The sequence below is a fragment of the Cordyceps fumosorosea genome, assembly GCF_001636725.1.
Source record: "Cordyceps fumosorosea ARSEF 2679 chromosome Unknown scaffold_12, whole genome shotgun sequence".
In the NCBI taxonomy this organism is placed as follows: domain Eukaryota; kingdom Fungi; phylum Ascomycota; class Sordariomycetes; order Hypocreales; family Cordycipitaceae; genus Cordyceps; species Cordyceps fumosorosea.
Genome location: NW_017387312.1, coordinates 778,571 through 802,115, shown reverse-complemented (window position 1 = coordinate 802,115; position 23,545 = coordinate 778,571). Strand labels below are relative to the sequence as shown.

The 23,545-nt window shown below is 54.9% G+C and overlaps 6 protein-coding genes across 6 annotated transcripts; 2 read left to right on the top strand and 4 right to left on the bottom strand.

Moving 5' to 3' along the window:
- Positions 1–168: 168 nt before the first annotated feature.
- ISF_05356 (alpha-1,2-mannosidase family protein) lies at positions 169–2,810 on the top strand (the record flags this gene model as incomplete). The annotated part of the gene is made up of 5 exons (XM_018848961.1): positions 169–264; positions 335–859; positions 919–1,383; positions 1,469–1,848; positions 1,910–2,810. The coding sequence occupies 5 exons, from the start codon at positions 169–171 to the stop codon at positions 2,808–2,810; spliced, it is 2,367 nt and encodes a 788-aa protein (XP_018704097.1).
- A 76-nt stretch (positions 2,811–2,886) lies between these two features.
- On the bottom strand, positions 2,887–4,694 carry ISF_05355 (DUF300 domain protein; the record flags this gene model as incomplete). Its single annotated transcript, XM_018848960.1, has 4 exons — positions 2,887–3,622; positions 3,676–4,120; positions 4,188–4,414; positions 4,540–4,694. 4 exons carry the CDS (start codon positions 4,692–4,694, stop codon positions 2,887–2,889), a joined length of 1,563 nt encoding a protein of 520 aa, XP_018704096.1.
- A 464-nt stretch (positions 4,695–5,158) lies between these two features.
- ISF_05354 (DUF300 domain protein) lies at positions 5,159–6,996 on the bottom strand (the record flags this gene model as incomplete). The annotated part of the gene is made up of 3 exons (XM_018848959.1): positions 5,159–5,605; positions 5,661–6,822; positions 6,884–6,996. 3 exons carry the CDS (start codon positions 6,994–6,996, stop codon positions 5,159–5,161), a joined length of 1,722 nt encoding a protein of 573 aa, XP_018704095.1.
- A 996-nt stretch (positions 6,997–7,992) lies between these two features.
- On the top strand, positions 7,993–17,654 carry ISF_05353 (fermentation associated protein; the record flags this gene model as incomplete). The annotated part of the gene is made up of 2 exons (XM_018848958.1): positions 7,993–8,057; positions 8,111–17,654. The coding sequence occupies 2 exons, from the start codon at positions 7,993–7,995 to the stop codon at positions 17,652–17,654; spliced, it is 9,609 nt and encodes a 3,202-aa protein (XP_018704094.1).
- A 242-nt stretch (positions 17,655–17,896) lies between these two features.
- ISF_05352 (hypothetical protein) lies at positions 17,897–18,178 on the bottom strand (the record flags this gene model as incomplete). Its single annotated transcript, XM_018848957.1, has 1 exon — positions 17,897–18,178. One exon carries the CDS (start codon positions 18,176–18,178, stop codon positions 17,897–17,899), a length of 282 nt encoding a protein of 93 aa, XP_018704093.1.
- Positions 18,179–19,153: 975 nt separating this feature from the next.
- Positions 19,154–21,990, bottom strand: ISF_05351 (elongation factor 2; the record flags this gene model as incomplete). Its single annotated transcript, XM_018848956.1, has 3 exons — positions 19,154–20,947; positions 21,007–21,739; positions 21,983–21,990. The coding sequence occupies 3 exons, from the start codon at positions 21,988–21,990 to the stop codon at positions 19,154–19,156; spliced, it is 2,535 nt and encodes an 844-aa protein (XP_018704092.1).
- Positions 21,991–23,545: the final 1,555 nt, after the last annotated feature.

Below are 23,545 nucleotides of genomic sequence, written 5' to 3'. Positions count from 1 at the left end.
AAGGCTTTTTAGTTAGCCTTGTCTTAGTGCCCTCGGCAAGACACTCACTCACTGCGATATATATTCTCCGTTAGCCGTCTGTCTGACAGGGCCCCCCTCCCTTGATGAGGCGGCAGCGAGAATGGCAAGACTCCTCGCGGAATGCTAGCCACTGCATTGCAATGCATCATGGTGTTTTCACTGGCTGCGTTGGCCACCATCGCCATCATAGTGGCCGCTGCGCCGGCGGTGAACACCGACCTCTCCCGCTTCGCTCTAACAGATGTGACTTTTTCTCCCACCTTGACCCGAGATCGCGACGCGCTTCTTTCCACATGCTGACAGAAATCTGCAGACCGGCTCCATCGGGGGAGGAAATACGTTCCCTGGTGTTTCGCGCCCCTTTGGCATCGTCAAGCTCGGCCCGGACCTCTACTCCGGCACCGATGCCTACTCGGGCTATCTTGCCAAGGGCAATGTGACCGGGTTCTCGATGCTTCATGAGAGCGGCACCGGCGGCGCTCCCAAGTACGGCGTGGTGTCGCAGATGCCCGTGCTGGGCGAGATTGAGAACCCCCTGGTCCAAGAGACCAACGATACCCGCGCCGAGCCGGACCTCACCAAGGTCGGGTACTACAGAGCAAAGCTCGGGTCGGGTACCACGGTTGAGCTTGCCGCCGCTGACAAGGCAGGCTTGCTGCAGTACACGTTTCCAAAGACTGACAAGCCGTTAAATGTCTGGGTTGACGTCTCTCACGTGCTGTCGTCATATCGCGGACAAGGCCTCGGCCAGCACTACCTCGGCGGAAACATCTCGGTCCTGGACGAGCCCGACAAGCCGGGTTTCCTGTACTACACTGGCTCGGGCAAATACGACAACGTAGGTGGTGCTATACAATCTCCATGGAGCCAGCGCAGATGATTGACTCTCACGGACAGGGATGGAATAGAGCGGCCGCGTGGACGGTGTACTTTTGCGGCCACTTTGACGCGCCAGCCACCTATAAAATCTTTCGCAGCCCTCATGATAACAAGGGCAAGAATACTAAACGTGAAGACACGGCCCAGGCGCCTCGCGTCGGCGCCCTCTTCCGATTCAACCAGACCTCGGTAGTGTCTCGGGTCGGCGTCTCCTTCGTCTCGACGCAGCAAGCTTGCGATAACGCGGCCAGAGAAATCCCTCGCGGCTCCAAGATTGAGGACGTAAGGGCTGAAACACGGCAGGTGTGGGATCGACAAGTGTTTAGCAAGGTGACCACGACGGACACAAACACCACCAAGCTCAACCAACTATACACCGCGCTGTACTTTATGCATCTCCTGCCGCAGAACAAGACTGGCGAGAATCCTCTGTGGACATCCGACGAACCGTATTATGACGACATCTTTACATTTTGGGATCTTGTAAGAACAACCAATACTTGCCCCTCCTCCTCTCTCTTGACCTCGTCAGACTGGCTGACAGACTCCCCCCCTCCCATCACAACAGTATCGTTGCACGACCAGCCTACTCCACGTTCTGCAACCCACGGCCTACGAGGAGCTCCTCCGGTCCATGGTGGACGTCTGGCAGCACGTCGGCTGGGTCTCGGACGCGCGGTCGTCCTTCTCCAACGGCGCCGTCCAGGGCGGCTCCAACTCGGACAACGTCTTCGCCGACGCCTACGTCAAGGGCGTGCGCGGCCGCGTCGACTGGGACGCGGCCTTCGCCTCCATGGTCAAGAACGCCGAGGTGGTGCCCCCGAACAACAACGATTCCCGGGATCCCACGGGGTCCACGCGCGAGGGCCGCAGCGCGCTGCCGGACTGGCTCGAGTACGGCTACATCACGCCCGAGTTTTCGAGATCCGTCAGCCGAGCCGTGGAATAGTGAGTCGTCCATCCACCTGGGTCTCCGCGTCACCCATCGTTAACCTGTTGCTGCTCCCAGCGCCGTCAACGACTTCTCGCTCGCCACCGTCGCCGCCGGCCTCGGCAAGGACGCCGAGTTCGCCCGCTACTTCAACCGCTCCCGCCACTGGCGCAACCACTGGAACCCCAACATGACCGCGCACGGCTTCGCCGGCTTCCTCGGCCCGCGGGACGCGCACGGCGCCTTCCTCCCGCAGGACCCCGTCTCCTGCGGCGGCTGCTACTGGCGCGACCGCTACTACCAGGCGTTGCCCTGGGAGTACTCCTTCAACGCGCATCATGACCTGGCCGCGCTAATGGACCTCTGCGGCGGCCGCGACGTCTTCGTGCGCCGCCTCGACAGGACGTTCGAGCCGGGCGTCTTCGCGGGCAACGAGGCCTTCGGCCACACGCTGTTCAACCCGGGCAACGAGCCGAGCTTCGCCACGCCGTACCTGTACCACTTTGCGCGCCGGCCGGACCTCGCGGTCGCGCGTAGTCGGTATGTGGCCAAGGCGTACTACCGCCCGACGCCGGACGGGCTGCCGGGGAACAGCGACGCAGGCGCGATGGAGTCCTGGCTGCTGTGGAACATGCTGGGGCTGTACCCGATGACGGGGCAGCCGATCTTCCTGGTCGGCTCGCCCTGGTTCGCCGACCTAACGGTCGCGCTCGGCGGTGGCAAGACGCTCCGGGTCATGACGGAGGGCGGCACCGAGGGGATCTACCATGTCCGGTCGCTCAAGGTCAACGGGAAGCAGTGGGATAGGAGCTGGCTGAGCTGGTATGACATCTTTGACCAGGGCGGCACGCTCGAGTTCGTGCTTGGCGCCGAGCCGGCGACCTGGGCGACTGGCGACCTGCCCCCGAGCCCGGGAAGCATGGCTCCGGAGGAGGCCAAGACTCTTTTGAGGAAGCAATTGTCCAGCAAAGAGGCGTGACAACGTAGTGATATAGATAGAGTAAAAGCAAATATAGAACAGATAAACATAGAACATTATCAGCCAGCCATCTACTTTAGGCAGAGCCCACCACTGGCTCATCCCAGCACTCTTCCCATTCCGTTTTACCAGAGCGCCAAAACGCGCGGAGCTTGTCTATGACCGTGATAAAAGAACACGCCGTGATTGGCATGGCCAGGATAGCCTCCAAGCAATCCTCTATATACTCGCGGTCCTCCGGCGCGCCGTCCGCCGCCGCCACGCCCGCCACCAGTAGCGGCCACACCAGGGACGTCTTGTACTGCAGCGTGTCCCAGTGCTTCCGTATCAGCGCCAGGATCTCCCCGCGGTGGCGGATGCGCAGGGAATCGAGCGCGTTCCGCCCCGGCAGCGGCTCGTACGCGGCCCTGACGTCCGCCGCCGAGTCCGCCCACGCGACGACGGCCGACCGCGGCAGCGTCTGGATGCCGTAGAGGCGGACGGCGACGGGGAAGAGCCGCCCCATCAGGCGCCCGGTGTCGACCTCGCCGCGCCAGGCGTCCGACTCGGCCCACGCGCCCGGGTCGAAGCGCCAGGTGGCGTCGAAGATGCCCTGCACCTTGCGCGCAAGGCGGGCGCCCCCTGGCGGCTGCTGCCGGTGGGCGACGGCGACGCGCAGCCGAGTGATGTGGACGAGGAGCGGGTAGAGCTCCAGTGGGCACGGCGCGAAGCAGGCGTTGCTGAGGGACGCTTTGAGCTCCGCGTCGGTAAAGTGCTCGAGGCCCTCTACCTGCTGCTTCGCGGGGCTGGTGGTGTTGGCATGGATAATGTTCCTAGATGGAATGAGCATGGGCACGTCTCGCACGGGCATAGTGGTGTTCCGTACTCAACTGCAAAGTTCAGGTAAAGAGGACCGTCCTTGAGCTTGAGCACCTCCTTGATGCCGCCGCGGTGCTGAATGTAGGCAATGACGCCCCTGAGGTGCGCCCGCCACAGCACCCTCCGCAGGTACAGGTCGAGCACGAGCAGGTGGCGGATCGCCATGAACGCGGGCGCCTCGTTCGGATAGAGGGCCTCGTCCTGGATCCGCTGGTTGACCATGTTGATGGCGTCAACCATGTTGCGCGCGTAGCGGTTCCACGACCCCTCAAACGCCGCGTCCTCGCCGGCCACGAGCAGCCTGCGGCGGGACTTGGACGCCTTTGAGATTTGGTCGCAGATGATCTGCCCGATAAATGCCGTCCGGTTGTGGGTTGGCGAGTGAAAGGGGGGGTCCCGGAACGACTTCGTCCTTGATTGCGCCACGCGACCGGGCCTGGCCACTTCGAAATCTGGTTTGAAACTCGGACGTTGGCTGCTAGAACATGACGGGCCGTTGAAGGGGTTTTGATAGCTTACAGTACCGGATCGCCTCGAGATAATCCCAGCTAGGAGGCTCAATCTCGGTTGCGACGCCGTGCTTCTGCTGCTTTTCCCGCCTCACCGCGGCAATGTCGACGCCGCTCACAGCCACGTGCACGCCGTCGGCGTCGGGTGGCGGGAGCTCATACCCGCGACAGGGAATGCGGCTGGTGGTGCAGCGTCGGCAGTCGGGCCTCGCCTCATCGCACTTGACGCGACGTGCCCTGCTACTTGGTCAGAGATGTGCAGCAAATAAAATGGATGATGGGATGGCAAGGGGGATAAGGAGAGGAATAATCATTATGACCACATCCGCGCATGCAGAGCTGGTCAGGTGGGCGGGATATACCTGCAGGTGAGGCAGCCTGTCCTCGCTCTCGTCGTCCATTTCTTTTTCCTCGGTACGGCTGGAGCGACGTGACTGATGAGATGGGCTTCGGGGCTCGTTGAGCTGCCAGAATTGGGCAGCCTATCAAGGGTTTCGACGACGAAGATGTTGTTCATCATGGCATGGGGGCCGAAATCATCTCGATGGGCGTGGTGGTGCGGGGAAGCCCTATCTTAAATGTTAGTTATAGCTTGGCGGCCGCCGACCTGGTAAATAAATAGAGATAGGCAAGGATCTTCGCTGAGCCAGATCGCGGCATAAAATACCAGGCTCAGCTACAGCCGCCAAGAAGAAAAAAGCCCTGAGCCACGTCAACAGGCTTGTCAATACCACCCTGCACGCTGGCCGTGCGTAGCCTTGCGGAAAAAACGAGGCTGAATAAAATGCCACGTTTGACGACACAGGCCAACGTCATAGGATAAAGACTTGGTCGCTAGACTGTATATTATTCACTCCCATATCGAACCCAGAAATAAGGCTTGCGCCCAGGAAAAACGCCCATAAAACTTGCTATGCTGCGAAACCGAAAGATAACTCATCTCATCACCAAGATGACTTTGTGTACGCCCCTCGTCCACGTTTAGTTGCCCCTTCCCCATACATTTCTAAACTCCTCGCTATCGTGTATGTTCAATTTCGGTCCGTTGTTTTCGTCATGGTCTTCATTGTGGTCTTCTGCAGTGACAGCGGTGTCCTGGTGCGCAACAATTGCAGACGAACTTGCCGCGCCATCATGGGCCTGAGTTGCACCAGACTCAACGGCAAAATCCGTGTCTGCTAGAAGTGCTTCTGCCTCGGGTCCCTGGTGCTTGACAATAACCTTCTTCGGCTTCTTCTTCTTTCGAACTGCAATGACCGGTGGTTCTTGAGGACCAGCTTGTGCTTTTGGTGAGCTAGGCTGTGCTGTTGACGCCGGACTTCGCCGTTGCGGAGTACCTAGTCGAGGCGCAGGCGAGTACACCCCGCGGCTGCTGAAAGAAGAGCCGTATCGTTCCCTCAGCGGCTCATTCGCGGTGATGACGGGGTACTGGAGGCAAATTAGTTAACTGTGTCTCCAAAGGCAAACAAGGCAAATCACTGACATTCCAATCTCCATATTCCAGCTGACGCGCCTGCTCGTACATGCGCTCCTCATCTGGGTCAATTTCGGGCTCGTCAAATGTGCCCATGGAACTATCGCGCTGCGAATCTTGGTTGGACGAACCACCTTCGCCGTTGTCGAGCAGCGGCGAGCTAGAGGTTTTCCCAGGCTTGGGGAGCCAATATTTGCCCTTACCTCCACGCTCATATCGCATTCCTTCATCGAGCCTGGCAAACCGCGAACGTGAGTCGGCGTGTGCCATGACCTTGTCGCCAGAGTCAAATTTACGATAGACGTATTTATCGCCCTTGAACGTCTCTTTTGAGTCTTCGATGAGGTCTTTGGGCCCGAAAGCATCGCGGAGGGCTCTTGTGAGAGGCATGCGGGCCGACAGGATGCTGTTATCTGCAAAGTCGTACCAGGAAAAGGCATACCAATGCACCACGGCGAAGATGGGCATCTCAAGACAAATTAAGAAATCCTGGATGGCTGCAGCCAGGTTGTCACGAGTATAGCCTTGGACGTCATCTGGGATGGCTCCCAGCCAAACCAGGATGGACAAGAAGAAGCCTTGCCAGTAGGAAGCAAAGATGATGAGCTTGATGGAGAGGAACTTGGGTACTGGCCGGAATGGCTTTAGATCCTGGTGCATACAGACCCAGAAAAGGCCGAGCGAATACAAGCTGACGGTAACGCTGATGTTGTAAATGATGCCGCTCCAAAAGTAGCCAGAGGTGGCCCCGATGTAGCCTTCTTGGTATGTCCCCGTGGCTTTCATGATAATGGCAGCTATGGCGAGGATAGGTTTTAGCCAAGCATATTGTAGAATGCCACGTTTGATGGAGAGGAAGGTGTATGGATCGGAGATGTCGACTTTTGCTAGGACGTGGTCCATGGGCCATAGGTGCTGTACGGGGGCGCGGCCGTGTGTCATGACAATAAGGGATCTCTCCCCACCGAGGTAGTTAATAAGAAGCTGAAAAAACGTGTAGATCGTGAAAGCCTCGTATATATCGCGGATGGGGTCGACGAACTGGGCGGCTGTGAGTGATACCATGCTGGTCCAGGACGCTATCGAGTAGATTGGGACCATAAGGAGGATTCGAACAACGTAGCGCTGCAGCAGCGGTTTGCGATAGTTTTTTGCTTGGAGCCATATCGAGCTGGATAGCAGGGCTTATTAGCTTTTGGACGGAGAGGATGGGCAAGGCGCAAAGCACGAACAGGACAGACACGATTGTCGCGATGATGGAGGCGACACCTGCTATAACGGTTGTGTATCCCTTGAACTTGGCCCCCGTTCCTCCGTTGGAGGTTGCATAGATCTGAGTATCCATGACGGCACCTAACCAGAGCTGTGGGCGTGACAGGATCGGTTGGAGACGTTGGAGGACAGCGAGGCCAAGATTAGATCATGACTTTGGGGGCAGGGCGCCACAAATAGGCAGGCTGGAAGGGTGCTTAGGGTACCCGAGGGGCGAAGCTTTAGTAGAGTGCTTGCGAGCCTTGCCAGGGGCAATCGATGGGCGATGACGAAGCCTGAGGATCAGATTTGGGGGTGAAGGCAGAAGGCGTTGAGCTGTGGAAACGTGACGAGTCGAGTTGGAGATAATGCGCGCCCAGCTACGGATAACGTTTTGCGCATATTGGAGAGTCTGAGGTACCCACTGTAGCTATACGGATGTACTTTCGCCTCATATTTTGCCTTACATCTCATCAACCACAGCGCGTAGAACGGGGTACAAGGCCGCCAAAGGCCACTAAAATGCACTGTATTATGTGGATAAAGGTCACCAAGGTACGTTCCCCAGGGTACTCTCTGTAAAGCATTACCTAGGTACCTTGTAGGCGCGGGCAGCGACCGGCGGCATTCTCTTTTGCCTTTTTTTCACTGGTAAAATTACGAAACAGAACTGCGAAAGTGTTAGGATTACCATGATCTGCAAAAAATGGCAATAGCAAAATTCAATATTTTCAAGATTTACCCCAGCAGAGGTAGCAATTACGCGGCCGTCTTTGTACCACCACCCACATGCACCGAGTTCACCTGGCTGGCCCCACTGTGCGGCAGTAGCGTCATCATGGACCTCCTCCAACTCGCTGCGCTGAAGTTATTCCTTCAGGTGCCTCCATCGCCAGGGGATCTCGCCAACAGTTTGTTTCCACGCATCTGCCGAGGCATGCCCACACACGCCATCTAACGAGCCGTCAGCCCTTGCATTGCAATCTGATCATGTACGCGACTCCTGAAATTCAATAATCGGCAAATCTCTGCTTTGTGCGGGCGGGATTGAAGCTCCGTCGCCAAGCTAGCTATCCGCGAGCTCCCCATCATGTCCGCGTGGGTGTGGGAGCAAACACTCGTCCCTAGACAGTCAGGTCTCCCGGAATTCAATTAGTGAGCTCTATTTATCCGCTGGCCTGTATTTTCGCGCGTCTAATTCTCCAAAGCCAGTTTTTCATCTACCTTCTCATCTCCGGCTTGCTCTCCATCTTCTTCCTCCTTTACTTCAACAGGCTCTTCGGCTCGATAGTCTCCTACGCGATTCGAACGTGGACATGGCACCGATACAACGTCCACATAGATATCAAAGCTCTCCAGGTCTCATTGTTGGCCGGGAGAGTCTTCTTCTCTGGCCTGCGCTATCACGGCGTCAATGAATCCTTCCTGATCCAGCATGGCGACATCACATTGCGATACTGGTTACGCAGGGTGCGCGAGGCTGACGTCCTTGACGACAAACATTCACAAGGAAAGCGTCCTTCCAAGACCGGAAATAACTCCAAGCTGCCATGCCGCATCAATGTCAGTTTAGTCGGCTTGGAATGGTTTGTCTACAACCGCAGCCCAGCCTACGAAGGAGTCCTAGCCGGCCTGAAAGATGCCGATACAGCACGCTCCTCCTCCAACGATGTTGACCAAGAAAAGGCAAGCGAGACTGGCAAGACGCGCAAGAGAAGTCTCTATGGATTAGATCAACTCGAAGAAATATTCCCACCATCGCGAAACGGGCGACCAGTCACCGGACGGCACGACAGCTCTCGAGACGCCGACAGCGTCGACGGAGTCGCGGCGGGCAGCACGGAGCCAGAAATACCATTTATTCTACAGTGGCTGCCTGTGTATATCGAATGCAGAACAGCCGCCGCTGTCATCGGCAATGACAATACCAAAGCTATCCTAGTTGTCAAGGCAAACGGCCTGACATGTCATGTCGACGCTCGGGCAACCAGGACAGTAGACCCCTATCGCCAGTCGTTTGATGTCGATTTCGATCATCCCGTCATCGAAATTAAGGACAACGATGACTTCAAGGAAGACCAACCAACGCGCGCCACAAAAGAGCGCGAGATTGGCATCCACTTCAGCTCCCAGCCCCGGAGAACCTGGTTCCGGCACAGACGGCGCAAATTCGTCTCGTCTCTGCGCAATATGGTTCCGTATTGGAGAAGATCAGTCGAGTCATTTTCGGCGGATTCGCGCGCAGATCTCGGCTCTAGGGCTTCCCATCCTCCCGGGTCAAATCGCTGGCAGGGCCTGTCGCGTTATTTGGATGACCGTGACCAAGATGACAAGGCTAGATGGGGCTCTGTGGAATATGCTGCTGTCACCACCATTATGGACTCACCCTCAGCACATCTACAAGTATACTGGGATGCAGTGGCCAAGGTGACGCGGCGCGACTCTCGCCCAGGCACTGCGGACTCTCTCCTGCATGTCAACGGCGGCAACGCGCCTGCCTGGGGTATGCACTTTCAAATTAGAGGCGGTACCATGAACTATGGGCCATGGGCCGATCGCCAACGGGCAGACTTGCAACGCGTCTTCTTGCCTGGGCTGGCTAAAGATGCTACACCCGCAAAGCCATTAGCGCCAGGGGAATGGCGAGTGGCCACAGAATTCAACCTCTTGATTGAGTTGGACGACACGGTTACTGTTCGCATCCCAATCCGAGAGGAGTCAAAAAATTGGCGTTGGCGTGGTAAAGAGCCTCCTGTCAACCAGCAGGGAGCTACAAAACGCAAGCAACGGAACAAGGCTAAGAAGAAGGGCAAATCAGATGTCAACCAAACCCGCCCTGCAGGATGGCTTGAGCTCAAGATACCTGTCAATTCCTCAATGGAATACTCAATGGACATGCTCGCTCGATCTGGGGGCTACAAGAACACTCTTCTAGTTGATTTACCAACTTCTGAGCTCTGGAGTAGTGTCAATCATGACCTTCTTTGGCGTTCTGGACATCAAAGGATTATTTGCGACTTGTCAAATCCCCTCGGGTGGAATACGCTCCGAAATTGGCACTTCAACATTATATCGGATGATATGAAGCTTTACTTGCTCCGCGACCACATCTTTCTCCTATTAGACCTTGTTAATGACTGGGCTACTGGACCACCTTCCGATTACCTCATATTTACTCCTTTCAACTATCATTTGCATCTGAAACTGCGAGAGTTGCAAGCATATATCAATGTCAATGATGGGAACGTCATCGATAATGCGACAGCTCTTGACGAAAACAACTTCCTCATTCTTTCCACCCCTATCTTGAATACGGAGGCCACGATCCCACTCGACAAATATATACCAGAGAAAAACTCTATTCCCTTTGATATCCGAGCTGAGACGCTCACATTATCTGTGCGAACCCCGCAATGGAATACTGAATCGGCGTTTTTGGACTCGGGCTTATTGGGAAATGCCGAAGGCTTGGTTGTTTCGGGAAGCTATCAATACAATGCGTCAACCTCGGCAGCTAACACGGACACGCTGCTGCTGAATGTCTATGGCCAATCTCCCCACGTCACCGTGCATGGCTTCCTTATACGCTACCTAATGCTGCTCAAAGACAACTACTTTGGCGAAACGGTGCATTTCCGCACAGTCGACGAATATCAAGAGCAGCTTCAATCAAAGGCGAATGGCGACGGTGATGCTCATATGCTACCGCCAATCAAGAAGTCGAATGACTTGGACGTGATTCTCTCTGTCAAGGTCGACGATCCTCAGATTGCAGTACCGACGAATCTGTACTCGGCGAAAAGGTACATTCAAGGAGAGCTCGCGAGTTTGGCTGTTGACTTGCGATTTACCAACTACTACATGGACTTGGAACTAGATTTGAGTCCACTCAGCTTGTCTCTCGGAATGGGTGACCAAAATGACTCGCCAAGCCTGTCAACTTCAAACACACAGCTCTTCATCGATGGAATACGCGTTTTCGGCTACAGAGCATTTGGGTTGCCACCTACTGAACCCACGTATCTTTGCAACTGGGACGTCTCAGTCGGTGCAGTTCGCGGTGGCTGCAATGCGGAGTTCCTATCGGCCCTAACCAAGGGTGCCTCTGCGTTTGGCTTCACCTTCGATGATGTTGAGAATGCCCTAGTACCATACTCCTCCCTTATCTTCCACGACATAACATTCATTCGAGCCCAGGTGGAGGCCATCTCCCTGTGGATTCATCTCCCTGATGCCGCATTCCTCATGTCCACGGGAACAATTGACGTGAACAGCAATGATTGGGCTCGATCGCATTACTCCAAAAGGGCAAACGTAATTGTCCCGAATATTCAGATATCATGTATCGATGCAGAGTCAGCAGCTGAGCACAAGTCCCGCCACCAACACCCCGTCAAGACGGATGCCTATCTGCATATGGATGTGCAACTTGGTTCGATCGGACGCAAGGTGAATTTTTCAGAAGAACGCAAAACGCAACAGGAGTTGGTGCGCCGAGAAGACCAGCGCACGGACAGGACCCCTTTCTTGATCTATGACGAACTGCTCGATGAGTTTATACCTGAGCCGGTCGATGCCCCTGCTCAGTGTACCCCCCCGCCGCCGTATCCAGTTGACGAGGTTGAGGCTGAAAACGAGTCTGTTGGAAGCTTTCGATCGTCAAGTTCTGTTCATAAGCTCAGACGACAAAGCTCGTTTTTGTCTTTTGCGAGCTCTGGAAGTGGAAGCAGCGTCAGGCGGAGAGGTACAGCTACCCAGGCTCCAAACAGGCCACCGCAGAAGAAGCCTTCGTCATCTAACCAGTTCCAAGCTCTGAGCTACGCCGCTTCCACCAGTGCAGCACAAGATACGAGGCATCGCAGCTACAGTCATCCCGCAGTCACATTCTCCAGCCCTTATTTTGCGCCCCATTTCTCCATGGATGGTATTCAGCCCGATCTGCGCGAGCTGGGGACTTTGGATCTGGATGATGCTGATTGGGATGATCCATTCCAGAACCCATCAACCCAACTATGCGACGTTGATCCGCGAAGTATCAGTGAAGAATTCGCTTACTCCGGCGCTATTGTGGAAATTCCTTCTGGAATTACTGCCTTTGTGAGCCCGCAGGCTGTTAAGCATGTGACCGCTCTGCTGGAAGTATTGCAGCCAAACACCCCAGAGGATATACTGGATAGTCTACAGGTGGACTCAATCAAAGAGATTTACGGCGCAAAGCAACGGGGTGACGCCGCGGGCAACATCAATGACCTGCTTGTTCGACTCCCTGGGGCGCAAGTCCGCTTTCTCAACACCTCTACTCTGGACAGTCCTGATTCATCTTCCGAGGAAACTGACCGGTATGACCTACAATTATCCAACATTAGCCTTGTCACCAGAAACGTGCAAGAGCGGAATGATGGTTCCGCGAGGCCAAAAAAGTCTAGAACGTCATTACAACTGCGCATGAGCCACGCTGAAATCTCAGCAACAGAGAGACTTGCCGCTGTCTCCAAAGCCCAAGCCGCTGTGATGGTGCAGATTGACCAGGTCCTGGTATCTATGGGGTCGAAAGACGTGACATATCTTGATGCCGATATTGGCTCTGTTGTTGGTAGCACAGCTTCGGGCGATATTGAGTATCTGGCAGCTTTGATACATCGTACCGGAAATGTGGCTTCGGAGCTATCACATCTACTTGCCGAGTCTTCAAAACGACAAGAAAACCGTCTCCAATATTGTTGCTGTCGTTTGGTAGAGCTTGGACGATCGACCAACGACCCTCCATTTCTCATTCGACCCTCAGCAGTACTTCGGTCAGTGGATAAGCACTTGAGAACCGTTGACTCATGGAAGCTGGCTATGCGATTGAGGCAAATCTGGACACTCTTGCCAGAAGCCGACAAGATTGGTCTTGCGCAAGCTTGCAGCACAGGAACAGAACAACTTCCCCCAAACGCAACTGAAAAAGTGGTGGAAGCGTTTCAGCATTGGCGAAGCTGGGATCTTGAAGATTCTCGACGGACAGTCCTGCTTCAAAAGGTATTTGGATCTATGAAGACACCGGTAGAGCAGCAAGGCGATGAGCGACCTTTCCTGAGCGCGTGCTGTCTCGGTGAATTGCAATTTATTCTCGACCCGGGTCCGAAGCAGAATCGTGTCGCTGTTCAAGATCTTACGTGCAGATTTGAACGCAAGCTGGATCCATCACTCGGAAAGCAGCTTGGAATCCATGTTGCGGACGATCTTCTCAATACTATCGACATTTCTTGCGCTCAAGTCCACGTCGATCTGAATTGGGAGCTCTTGGAACTCGGACAAACAGTTTTGAAGCTGTACAACAGAAGCCAACCCGCCTCTACCACCATCCACAAAATCACCAAGCCGAAGGTCGCTGACAAGGGAGCAAGCCGTATGGCCTTGCACGTCTTCTTCGAGATCCGAAAGAGCTCATTCACTCTGGAAACCATAAATCTTCGTTCCAGCAATGTTTTAAGCGGATTCAAATCATCGGCATTGTTGTATAGACTGGAAAGCGGCAGAGAATTCAGCAGCCTCATGCTGAATTGCGACGCCGTGACTGCGAGACTACACAGCCATTCTTCTTTACTGTGGACCTGCCAACTATTGTATCCGTCGGTGACTGTCTCTCAAGAGATTCCTGAAGTCAAGGCGCAGCCCGTCAACGTCATCAAAGGAGCTGCTAGTAGTCGTGGACTGTCATTTGTTGTTGAAAAAGATATCATGGGCCTCTTGGAGACTGTTGATCTCGTTGTTCGGGATGAGGGCGCCCAGCTGGCCCATCTCCAAAAGCAAATTCCCACACCGCAGAAGAAAACGCGGTCACCGGATATTCCTGACCAGCTATCAAGCCTGCAGATAAACGTCGTCATGTTTCTTGACGGCTACTCTGTTAGTGTACCGCTACTTCAATCCTTGACTTACAAGGTATCTGGAGTTGTGGCGCGAGCAGCATTCTCAGCCAACCACGGGAAAGAGCTTGTCTTTGACTTTGATGTAAAAGACAACTCGCACGACATTCAAATGAATGTCAACAACAAACTGCAGAGCATCTCGATCCTGCAAATACCGCCTACCAACGGCCGTGTCACAACCCACATGGGCGAGTCTGAACGTACGATCAATGTGCTCTCGTCAATTGAAATTGTTCGACTTGACGCGTCAGCCATTTACAGCTTGCTTACTGCAGTGAATCGACCGCAAATCAACGCGGAGATCGAAGACATTCAGGAACAATTTAAATCCATTCAACAACACGTTAACGAACTTTCCGAACCAGGACAACCTAAGCCCAGTACGGGAGCAGCAAGCAACGCGAAGACGGCTGCTTCGCTGCCGATTATCTACGACATACACTTGACCTTGGCTGGGTTCCAAGCCCTTACCAAGACAACTTTCAAGAGGCCTGAAGAACCTTTCGCGCAGCTGCTCTTTGCCCTCGACAAGTTTCATCTACAAGCATCGAACAGGGACGCTTCTTCTGGTGCTATTATGAAGTATCCTGAGTTGCGTCTGAATCTGCAGAATATTGGCCTCGATGTACGTCGGGGCCACGAGGGCAATACTAGGTCATGTGGTAATCTTGGAGCGAGCGTCACCGTTAGTGCCGGCTCGAGAAGATCACCAGATGGCAAAGACGAATGGATCTTCAATTTCATGAGTGATGATCTTCACGTCATACTGTCACCAGAGACCGTCTCTACGGTCATTGACATTCTTGGCTATATGAGTTCCAGAATTAAGGATCTGGATACATCTCGCGAGCTGGAATACCTGCGCAAACTGAGGCAGTCCAAGCCACGCATATCTATCAACGACGATGCAGCATCTATTTCAGATGAGGAAGACCTCCTTGATTCTGTCCTGTCGTCCGTCGTGTATCGATTCCAGCTGCGAAACATTCGCGCCAGCTGGGATGTTGCCAAAGAAGCGGATCATACCTCTGATGAGAAAGAGGATCTTCACTTCTCTATTTCCTTGATCGAATTTGGTACAAGGAGCAGGAAGTCTGCTCGACTGACCATTGAAGACTTGCAGCTTCAGATGGTGCCTCCTGGGCATGAACCTGGAACAAGATCTCTGCATTCAGCTCTTCTACCTGAAGTCACATTCAACGTTGCGTACGTCTCCACATCTGATGCTCGACGTCTTGCCTTTCAAGCAATTGGCAAATCATTGGACCTGAGGCTCACCTCGGCCTTTATTCTGCCCGCTGCCAACCTGGTGCAATCGATTTCCTTGTCCGCCAAAAACGTCCAAGAGGCATATGCACAATGGATCCCAGATACAGTGCAGGTATCGCCCACCAAAGAGCTTGTTGAGGCCACGAGCATCAAGCAAAAGTCAATACTGGGCAACAAGCGACTTGAGAGTCTTCTGCTAGACGCTGACTTTGCGGGAGCCGTCGTCCATGTGTCAGGTGGCCACGCGGCGCAGAGCCACGAAGGACCCTCCATTGGCGGTAAATATGGTCAATTCAACGTGGATGACTCTGGTAGCAGTGCAGTTCTTCGCAGCCCCGGACTAGCTTTCAAGGGAGAGTTTCGCGACGACGGCAAGGCGGACCCATCGCTTTACGGCGAGGCCAAGATCGACGCGTCTGAGAATATCCTGTACCCCTCCGTTGTCCCCTTGGTTCTTGACATCCTATCGAACATCAAAGACGTCGTGAGCGACAAGGACGAGGAGCAAAAGGCTCTCGCGCCGCCGAAGCTCAAGCCTCAAAAGACGGGCGAAGAGGATAACCTTCTCACTGCAGACCCCAGCACCGTAATCGGCCGGCTGAAACTAAACCTGGGCTTGAGAATCTGCCAACAGAAGTTTTCTTTGAGCTGCCAACCCATCGCGCGAGTTGCTGCAACAACTAGCTTCGATCACTTCTACCTAGCCTTCAACACGATTACTTCTCAAGAGCACGGCGACTTTTTCGCAATTTCCGGAGTTTTGACGAAACCACAGGCGTCAGTAAAGCACGTGTATTCGAGAGAGCCAACAGCCAGCTTTGCTCTTGACACGGTTACCCTCTCCCTCATGAACAGCAAGCATGTCAGCGGCATCAGTGGTGTTTCAGCCATCCTGAACGTTAGCCCGATGGCCATCTCTGTCAACGCAAGACAAGCTCCGGATTTCTTACTTTTCCGCGAGATTTGGTACCCAGAGGAGCTCCGCCGTGCTGACTCGGCCCCAGTGGCAAAGCTAGAGACGGAGACGTCCCAGGTTCATCTGGTTCAGCGGTACCAGCAAGTTGCAGCCACCGCGGCTTTCCCCTGGACCGCGACAGTTTCAATTGCAGCACTGGATGTCAGTATTGACCTGGGCCAGTCCATTGGAAAATCTGTCTTCCAAATCCAAGAATTCTGGGTGTCCTCGAAGAAGACTTCTGATTGGGAACAGAACCTATGCCTGGGGTTCCGCAAGATCGGTATCGATTCCACTGGTCGTCTGAGCGGTTTCGTGGCTCTGCAACACTTTCGACTCCGAACGTCCATTCAATGGCCGAAACGTGAGGAGGCTTTGAACGAAACCCCGCTGGTGCAAGCTTCTCTCGCATTCAAGGCTCTTCAGATCAAGGCAGCCTTTGACTACCAGGCATTCCTCGTTGGGGATGTCACATCACTTGAGTTCTTGATGTACAATGTCCGTGAAACCCGACAAGGCAGCGGAGACCGTCTTGTGGCCATCTTCAACGGCGATGCGATCCAGCTCTTCGGTACCACGTCCTCAGGCGCACAGGGAGTTGCTGCGTACCGGGCACTGAAGAAGCTCGTGCAGGAGAACAAGGAGAGCTACGAGGCGTCTCTCAAGGAGATTGAAAAGTCCATCAACCGTAAGTCGATTGGTGGGCGAAGTAGCTTGCAGCCGCGACGCACCATCCCCAAGCTTCCAGAGAGCGACACCATGTCAAAGTCTCCCATTTCTCTGGACACGGATGTTGTGGTAACGCTGCGGGCGCTAAATCTTGGCGTCTTCCCGAGCACGTTTTCCGATCACCAAGTCTTCAAGATGGAGGCACTGGACGCATACGCTAGATTTGCGGCCAGCATGAAGGAGCGAAAGATCCACAGCCTGCTACGAATGACGCTGGGACAGCTCCGTGTCGGTCTGGCGGGTGTGCGCAACGTCGAAGCGCCACGGACATTGAGCGAGATGCAGGTGGAAGATGTCGTGCAACGCTCCACGGGGTCTCGCGGCGGCACGATCCTCAAGGTACCGTGCGTCGAGGCCGTCATGGAGACGTGGCAGTCGCCCAGCACCAATCACATCGACTACAAGTTCAAGAGCGCCTTTGAGGGCAAGGTCGAGGTCGGCTGGAACTACTCCCGCATCAGCTACATCCGCGGCATGCTGGCCAACCACAACAAGTCCCTGGAGCAGGTCTGGGGCCGCCAGCTGCCACTGACGGCTGTCAAGATTACCGGCGTGCCGGGCCTCAGCCCGAAGCAGAGCATGGAGAGCCTCGGCGGTGGCGGTGGCGAGGAGGCGGACGAGGAGATGCCGCCGTCGGGGCAGCAAGGCAAGATCACGGCCGAGGTCACGGTGCCGCAGTCCAAGTACGACTACACCGCGCTCGAGGAGCCCATCATCGAGACGCCGCAGCTGCGCGACATGGGCGAGGCCACGCCGCCGCTCGAGTGGATCGGCCTGCAGCGCGACAGGCTGCCCAACTTGACGCACCAGATTGTCATTGTGCCGCTCTTGGAACTAGCTGGAGAGGTAGAGGACGCGTACGAGCGTATTCTGGGATCATCTTGAGCAGATGGATGGTAGGAGGGGGTTTATGTCTGTCTATTTGTACATGAATCATGGATCCATCTAATAATGTCTAATGTGTAACAGCTAGTTTTGTCTTTGTTTTCCCCCTCTCCTTTGCACAGCGGCCAGCGTTTTAGGCAGATATAACCAACCATCTCGTTTATCCATAGCATTTCATGCACCAATTATGAGCCCCCGCAGTCCTCATGTACCCGTCCCCTTCACAGCAGCACAGGTCCCCGTTAAGCATAGGGGTGCGTGCAGCTGCCGTCGCGGCAGCGGGCGGCGATGGAGATGACGTTGGCGGCGTCGATGCCGCGCGCCGCGAGGACCGCCTCGCAGTCGCGCTTGGCCGGCGCGCCGCACACGACCTGGGGCCCCTCGCAGTGGCCCGCGTCGCGGCTGCACACGTAGACGTCGCCGTCGCGCGCGAGGACCACGCTGTCGTCGGCGTTGCGCGCCACGATGGAGGCGGAGCTGGTGGCGGCCAGGACGGCGATGAGGGCGGTGGCGACGTGGACCATGATGGCGGCGGTTTTGATGTAGTTGCGTTGATGTGGTTTTTGTCTTCTTGTTAGAATCGAGTTATCGCAGCGGTTAGAGAAGAGGTTGTTGTCAAGTTCTACGGAACGCGGAGGAGGGTAGTCTGTCTTTATATAGGTCGTCGCAGCATGCATCGGCCGTCACACGAAGGCTCCCGTCGGTGGATGCAATCCCATCTCCCGCGCCCTGAAGATGAACATCACACAGGTTGCAAACTAAACAAGTCGATTAGCTTCAGCCATGAGCGGTCAATCGCTGGCTCCGGGAACAAGGTGAACAAAGAAACCAGGAACCAGGACCCTCCCGCGCAAAAGCAGGTGTGGGGGTGTTGACCATTCATTGTGCGACAAGTAGTTGCCGTCTAGAGACTCAATCCTGCGGGCACCAAGCTTCTTCTACCCTGCTCCAGCCAACCGTGCTTAATCCTCTTTTGCTTCATTCGAGAGCGGGCGGAGGCAAGCAGGCGATTGTCTCCCCCTGGGAGGGGCATGATGAAACGATTGTTCGTAGTAGCGGGCGCTTGCGATGGAACAACTGGCATCGAAAGAATGAGTACCCAAATCCAGCTCATGCATAACAGGGCGATGCGGTCGGTGGTCAAGCACTCGAGGCCCATGTACATACATACATATGTGGGATCGAGCCTGTTCAAAACCCTTCGCGGTCCGTGTCTTACGTTTTCGTTCAACCTGGTCACTTGACAAAACATTGAATATTCATTCTGAAATTGCTTCAATTCATCCGAGACGACATAACTACATAGATAAAACGAAAACAGCCAAGCCAAGCTTTCTCTGAGATATGGCCTCGACCTAGCATGTACTTTTTGCCCCTTGAAGCACCCCATGGTATCTACCCAAGGATTTGGACATCTGTCCGTATATTTTGCTAGCCGCCAATCCGTGAATCGCACCCCAGGCACAATCCATAATTCTATCGTTACCCAAAGAGCTTGCTTACAGCTTGTCATAGTAGTTCTCGTAGCCGGGAATCTCAATCTTGATACCCTTGCGCTTACGGGTCTCAGTGACAAGCGCTCCAACCTTGGAGCCGGCATCGAGGGGAGAGCCACCGGGCAGCACCTGCCAGTGATCGAAGACGGACTGAGGGAAGGCCTGGCCAGAGGTAGCCTGGCGCAGATCGGCGTTGAAACCGAAGGACTCCAGAATGGGGAGGTAGGCCTTGATGTTGAACAGAGGGGTACCAGGGCGCTGCTCCTCGTTGAAGACGTGACCACGACGGCGGGTCAGGACACCATAGACACCACCCATGGCCTGCTCGGGAACCTGAATCTCGACAAGGTAGACAGGCTCGAGAAGAGCGGGCTCAGCAAGAAGGGCCGAGGCGTAGAGGACACGGCGGGTAGTGGGCATGATCTGACCGGCACCACGGTGAATGGCATCAGCGTGCAGGGTAACATCGAGGATGTTGAAGCGGATAGAGCGCATGGGCTCCTCAGCAATGGGACCCTCACGGGAAGCCCACTGGAAACCGGACACGACAGAGTCCTTGATTTCGTTGAGGTACTGGACAGCACGGGTCTGGTCAACAAGCAAGTTGGCACCGTTGCCGTCGGGACCGAAGCACCAAATCTTCTGACCATCGGTGATATCCCAGCCGAAGTCGTCAGCAAGGACACGGGCACGGGCCTTGAAATCGTCACGGGGAGCGACCTTGCCGGACTCGATGGCGAGGGAGAGCTCCTCGTCAATGGGCTCCGCAGTCATGTAGATACGGTTGTGCTTGTTGGGAGACTTGGACAGAGCAGTCATGCTAGACTTGCCAGCGACGGTCTCACGGTACTGGACGACGGGGTCGGAAATGATGAGGGGAACACCAGCGTGGTCCTCCTCGAGATCCTTCAAGCAAATCTCGAGATGCAGCTCACCGGCACCGGCGACGACGTGCTCACCAGACTCGTTGGTCATGGTCAGAACGCAAGGATCAGACTTGGAAAGACGCTTGAGACCTTCGACAAGCTTGGGGAGATCCTGGCCGTTCTTGACCTTGACGGAACGCTGGACGACGGGGGAGACGGAGAACTTCATGACGCGCATGTTGTGGGCAGTCTCGGAGGTGGTGATGGTACCGGACTTGAGAAGGAACTGATCAACACCGACCAGACCGACAATGTTACCGGCAGGCATGTCATCAATGGGCTCGACCTTGCCACCCATCATGAGAACGGTACGCTGGATAGCCTTGATGAAGAGATCGTCCTTCTTGCCAGGGGTGTAGTTGGGGCCCTGGATGCGGACCTTGAGGCCGGAACGGACGGTACCGGAGAAGACACGACCGAAGGCGTAGAAACGGCCCTTATCAGAGGTGGGGACCATCTTGGAGACGTAGAGCATGAGAGGACCCTTGGGGTCGCAGTCACGGATACCGATGGCGGCCTCGTCCTCCATGGGACCCTCGTAAAGAGTCTCAGCACGGTACTTCTGAGCAGTGATGGGAGAGGGAAGGTGGAGGATCATCATCTCCAGAAGACAGTCGGCAGCGGGGAGGAAAGTACGGAGAACAGCCTTGAGGAGCTGCTTGCCGTCCTTGGCGCGATCGTCGGGGCTGAGCTTGAGCTGAAGCTTCTCGAGGAGAGTGTTAATCTCATCGGTCTTGAAGTTCATGACAGCGTGGAAGATCTTGAAGATGGGGTCCAGAATGAACTGGTTGAAAGCACGCTCAAGAGGCTTGCCCTCGTGGGTGCCGTTCTTGGTCCACTTCTTGGTGTGGGGGTTGAAGTAGTTGTCGCCCTAGAAGAGTGGTCAGCACGAATTGTTTTGCAGGTTGAGCGTAGGCGCGGAAAGCTTACCCAGAGACGCTCCATCATCTTGTTCTTGTCGACACCGAACTTCTTGGCGTAGCGGACAGCGAACTGACGGACGGTGAAGGCCCAGCCGTGCAGACCGGAACCGAAAGCAACGGTACCCTTGTAGGGGTAGACTTGGACGTCACCGAGAGACTTGTCGAAGTAGGTGGAGATGACGACGTTGACGGACTCGATGGTACGAGAGAAGGTCTGGTAGAGATCCTCCTTGGAGACCTGAAGCTCAAGAAGAGCGCGGTCGACCTTGTTGATGACAACAACGGGCTTAATACGCTCACCAAGAGCCTGACGCAGGACAGTCTCGGTCTGGACGCAGACACCCTCGACGGTGTCGACGACGACGAGAGCACCGTCAGTGACACGGAGGGCAGCAGTGACTTCAGAAGAGAAATCAACGTGACCGGGGGAGTCAATGAGGTTGATCAGGAAATCCTGACCGTCAGTCTTCTGGCCAACAATGTCCTTAATGTCCTCGGGGTCTTCGAGATGACCGTACAGGGAGATGGCAGTGGACTTGATGGTAATACCACGCTCCTGCTCGTCGGCACGGGTGTCGGTGGCACGGGCATCACCAGCCTTAGCGGTGGAGATGATACCGGCCTTGGCGAGAAGGGAATCGGTAAGGGTAGACTTGCCGTGATCGACGTGGGCAATGACGGACATGTTACGGACGTTGGAGGGCTTGTCCATGAGGGCCCGGACCTCGTCGACGGTGAAACTGCAGGGAGGAGAGCATTGTTAGCAATGCTATTTTTGGCCAAAAGCGCCCGTTGAAGCCAAAGGCTCGAGGCTTGTGGCCGCAGTGGACTAGAGGTTGATTTTTTTCGCCTTGGTGTTTTTGCCGTTTGATGCCTCCAGCGCCACTGCCGTCCGCAATGCGAGCACAACGGGCACTAAAATTACATCTGAAGACTCCAGACATCCAACACACGAAACCGAAAGCACGACAAGGATTACTTACTTAACCATGGCTGCGGTTTTGGAAGCTGAGCTTGCCTATAAAAATTTGGTGGTGTGAAAGGGTAAAGCGGGGTTGAAGATTTTGACCCCGCGCAGTGGAAGAAGGCTACGTTTCGATGACGAAGCTTCTTGGGTAGAAGGACTCTTTTATAGGAGAAAGCGACTCAAAAGCGACGATGGGAGAGACAGCGACCAGATCACTGCCACTCTTTGAGCGTCCCTTGTTGTAATCGGAGGGGGGTTGGGAGAGGATGAAAAGGTGAAGAGGTGAAAAATAGTGGAGGGGAAGGCGAGTTTCTTAGGCGACGGACGAAGAAGTGGGAGAAAGCGTGAGAGGTGGGAGGGGCGAGGAGTCGACAGCCAAACACAGGTGCCGCCACCCACTAAAAAAGAGAGAAAGAGACGAGCAAGAGCAAGTGGGCTTGTTTTTTTCCTTGCTGCCAGATTGCTACGTGATTATAGGAAAGTGCCAAACTGGCACGGAGATAGCGTTGAGAAGCCCGGTTTCTCTGGTTCGGTACCTAGGTATAGGGTTGCTCGCCGGAAAGCTTGTACTTCCATGGCTTTCGCTGTGACAGCTTGGTAAGCGACAGGAGTCACTCGATGACTGGTCGGACTGACTCATGCTGTACATTGAATCACAGCCAAATTTCATGACTTCGGGGGTGAAATAAAGGCGTTTTGTACTACACTCTACTTATCCTCACTCGCAGCTTTTTTTTTTTCAACCCTGGTGAAGCATTTTCCAACACCCCGCCAGCTTGTGCGGTCCATTTTGGCGCAAGCGTAAGCAGCTCCCAGCATGCAACCAATCCAAGGGCGGGACGACACAGAGCGCCCACAAAAAAAGAGGAAACACAAGCTGGCCCGGTTGGGCCAACCCCAAGGCAAAATGAGCGATAAATTTTCTTTGGCCGAGCACCACATGCTGGAATTTCTGCGGGAGCTCCCCAAGCAGATCAATGCCTGATGCCCCAGGCAGTCGAGCTCGTCCAGTGGTTTGCTGGCTGGCCGGCTGCTACTACAAGCTGAAGCCACAGTCAAGCGGCAAAGCCCTCTGGCTGCTTCAGTTTTGGAAGGTGGGGCAGCAAGAGCTTTGTCGAGGTAACCCCACCACAGCCGGCCAGCTGCCCCTCCAAAAGCTCAGCCAGTCGGTGGCCAACAACACTTTTTTGCCTGCCAGCAATTCAGCGACAAGCGGTTGTAACGTGGAGGGCACCAACCCTGCTCTCCTCTCAGTGGCAGCAATGCCAAATCGTCATCGCTCTGCCCGCCACTCCCCTCTGAATCCAGCCGCTCATTGGCCCCCACGCCTGTTTAAGGCTACCTATCAGTATTAATCGCAGCCATATTCAACCAAGCCAGTCACAAAAGCCCGACAATGCTAAGTTACTTTTTCCATACCTACCTCCTCTGGCTCCATAGCATATACCATTGTGAATCACCACTACAAATGCATTAGGAACCTTACAAGACGTGCCCTGGGCATGCTGCTGCGCTCAAACCACATCCATCAATGTCCCCAAACGTATTGTACTTGATCTCAATATATATTCAAGCGCCA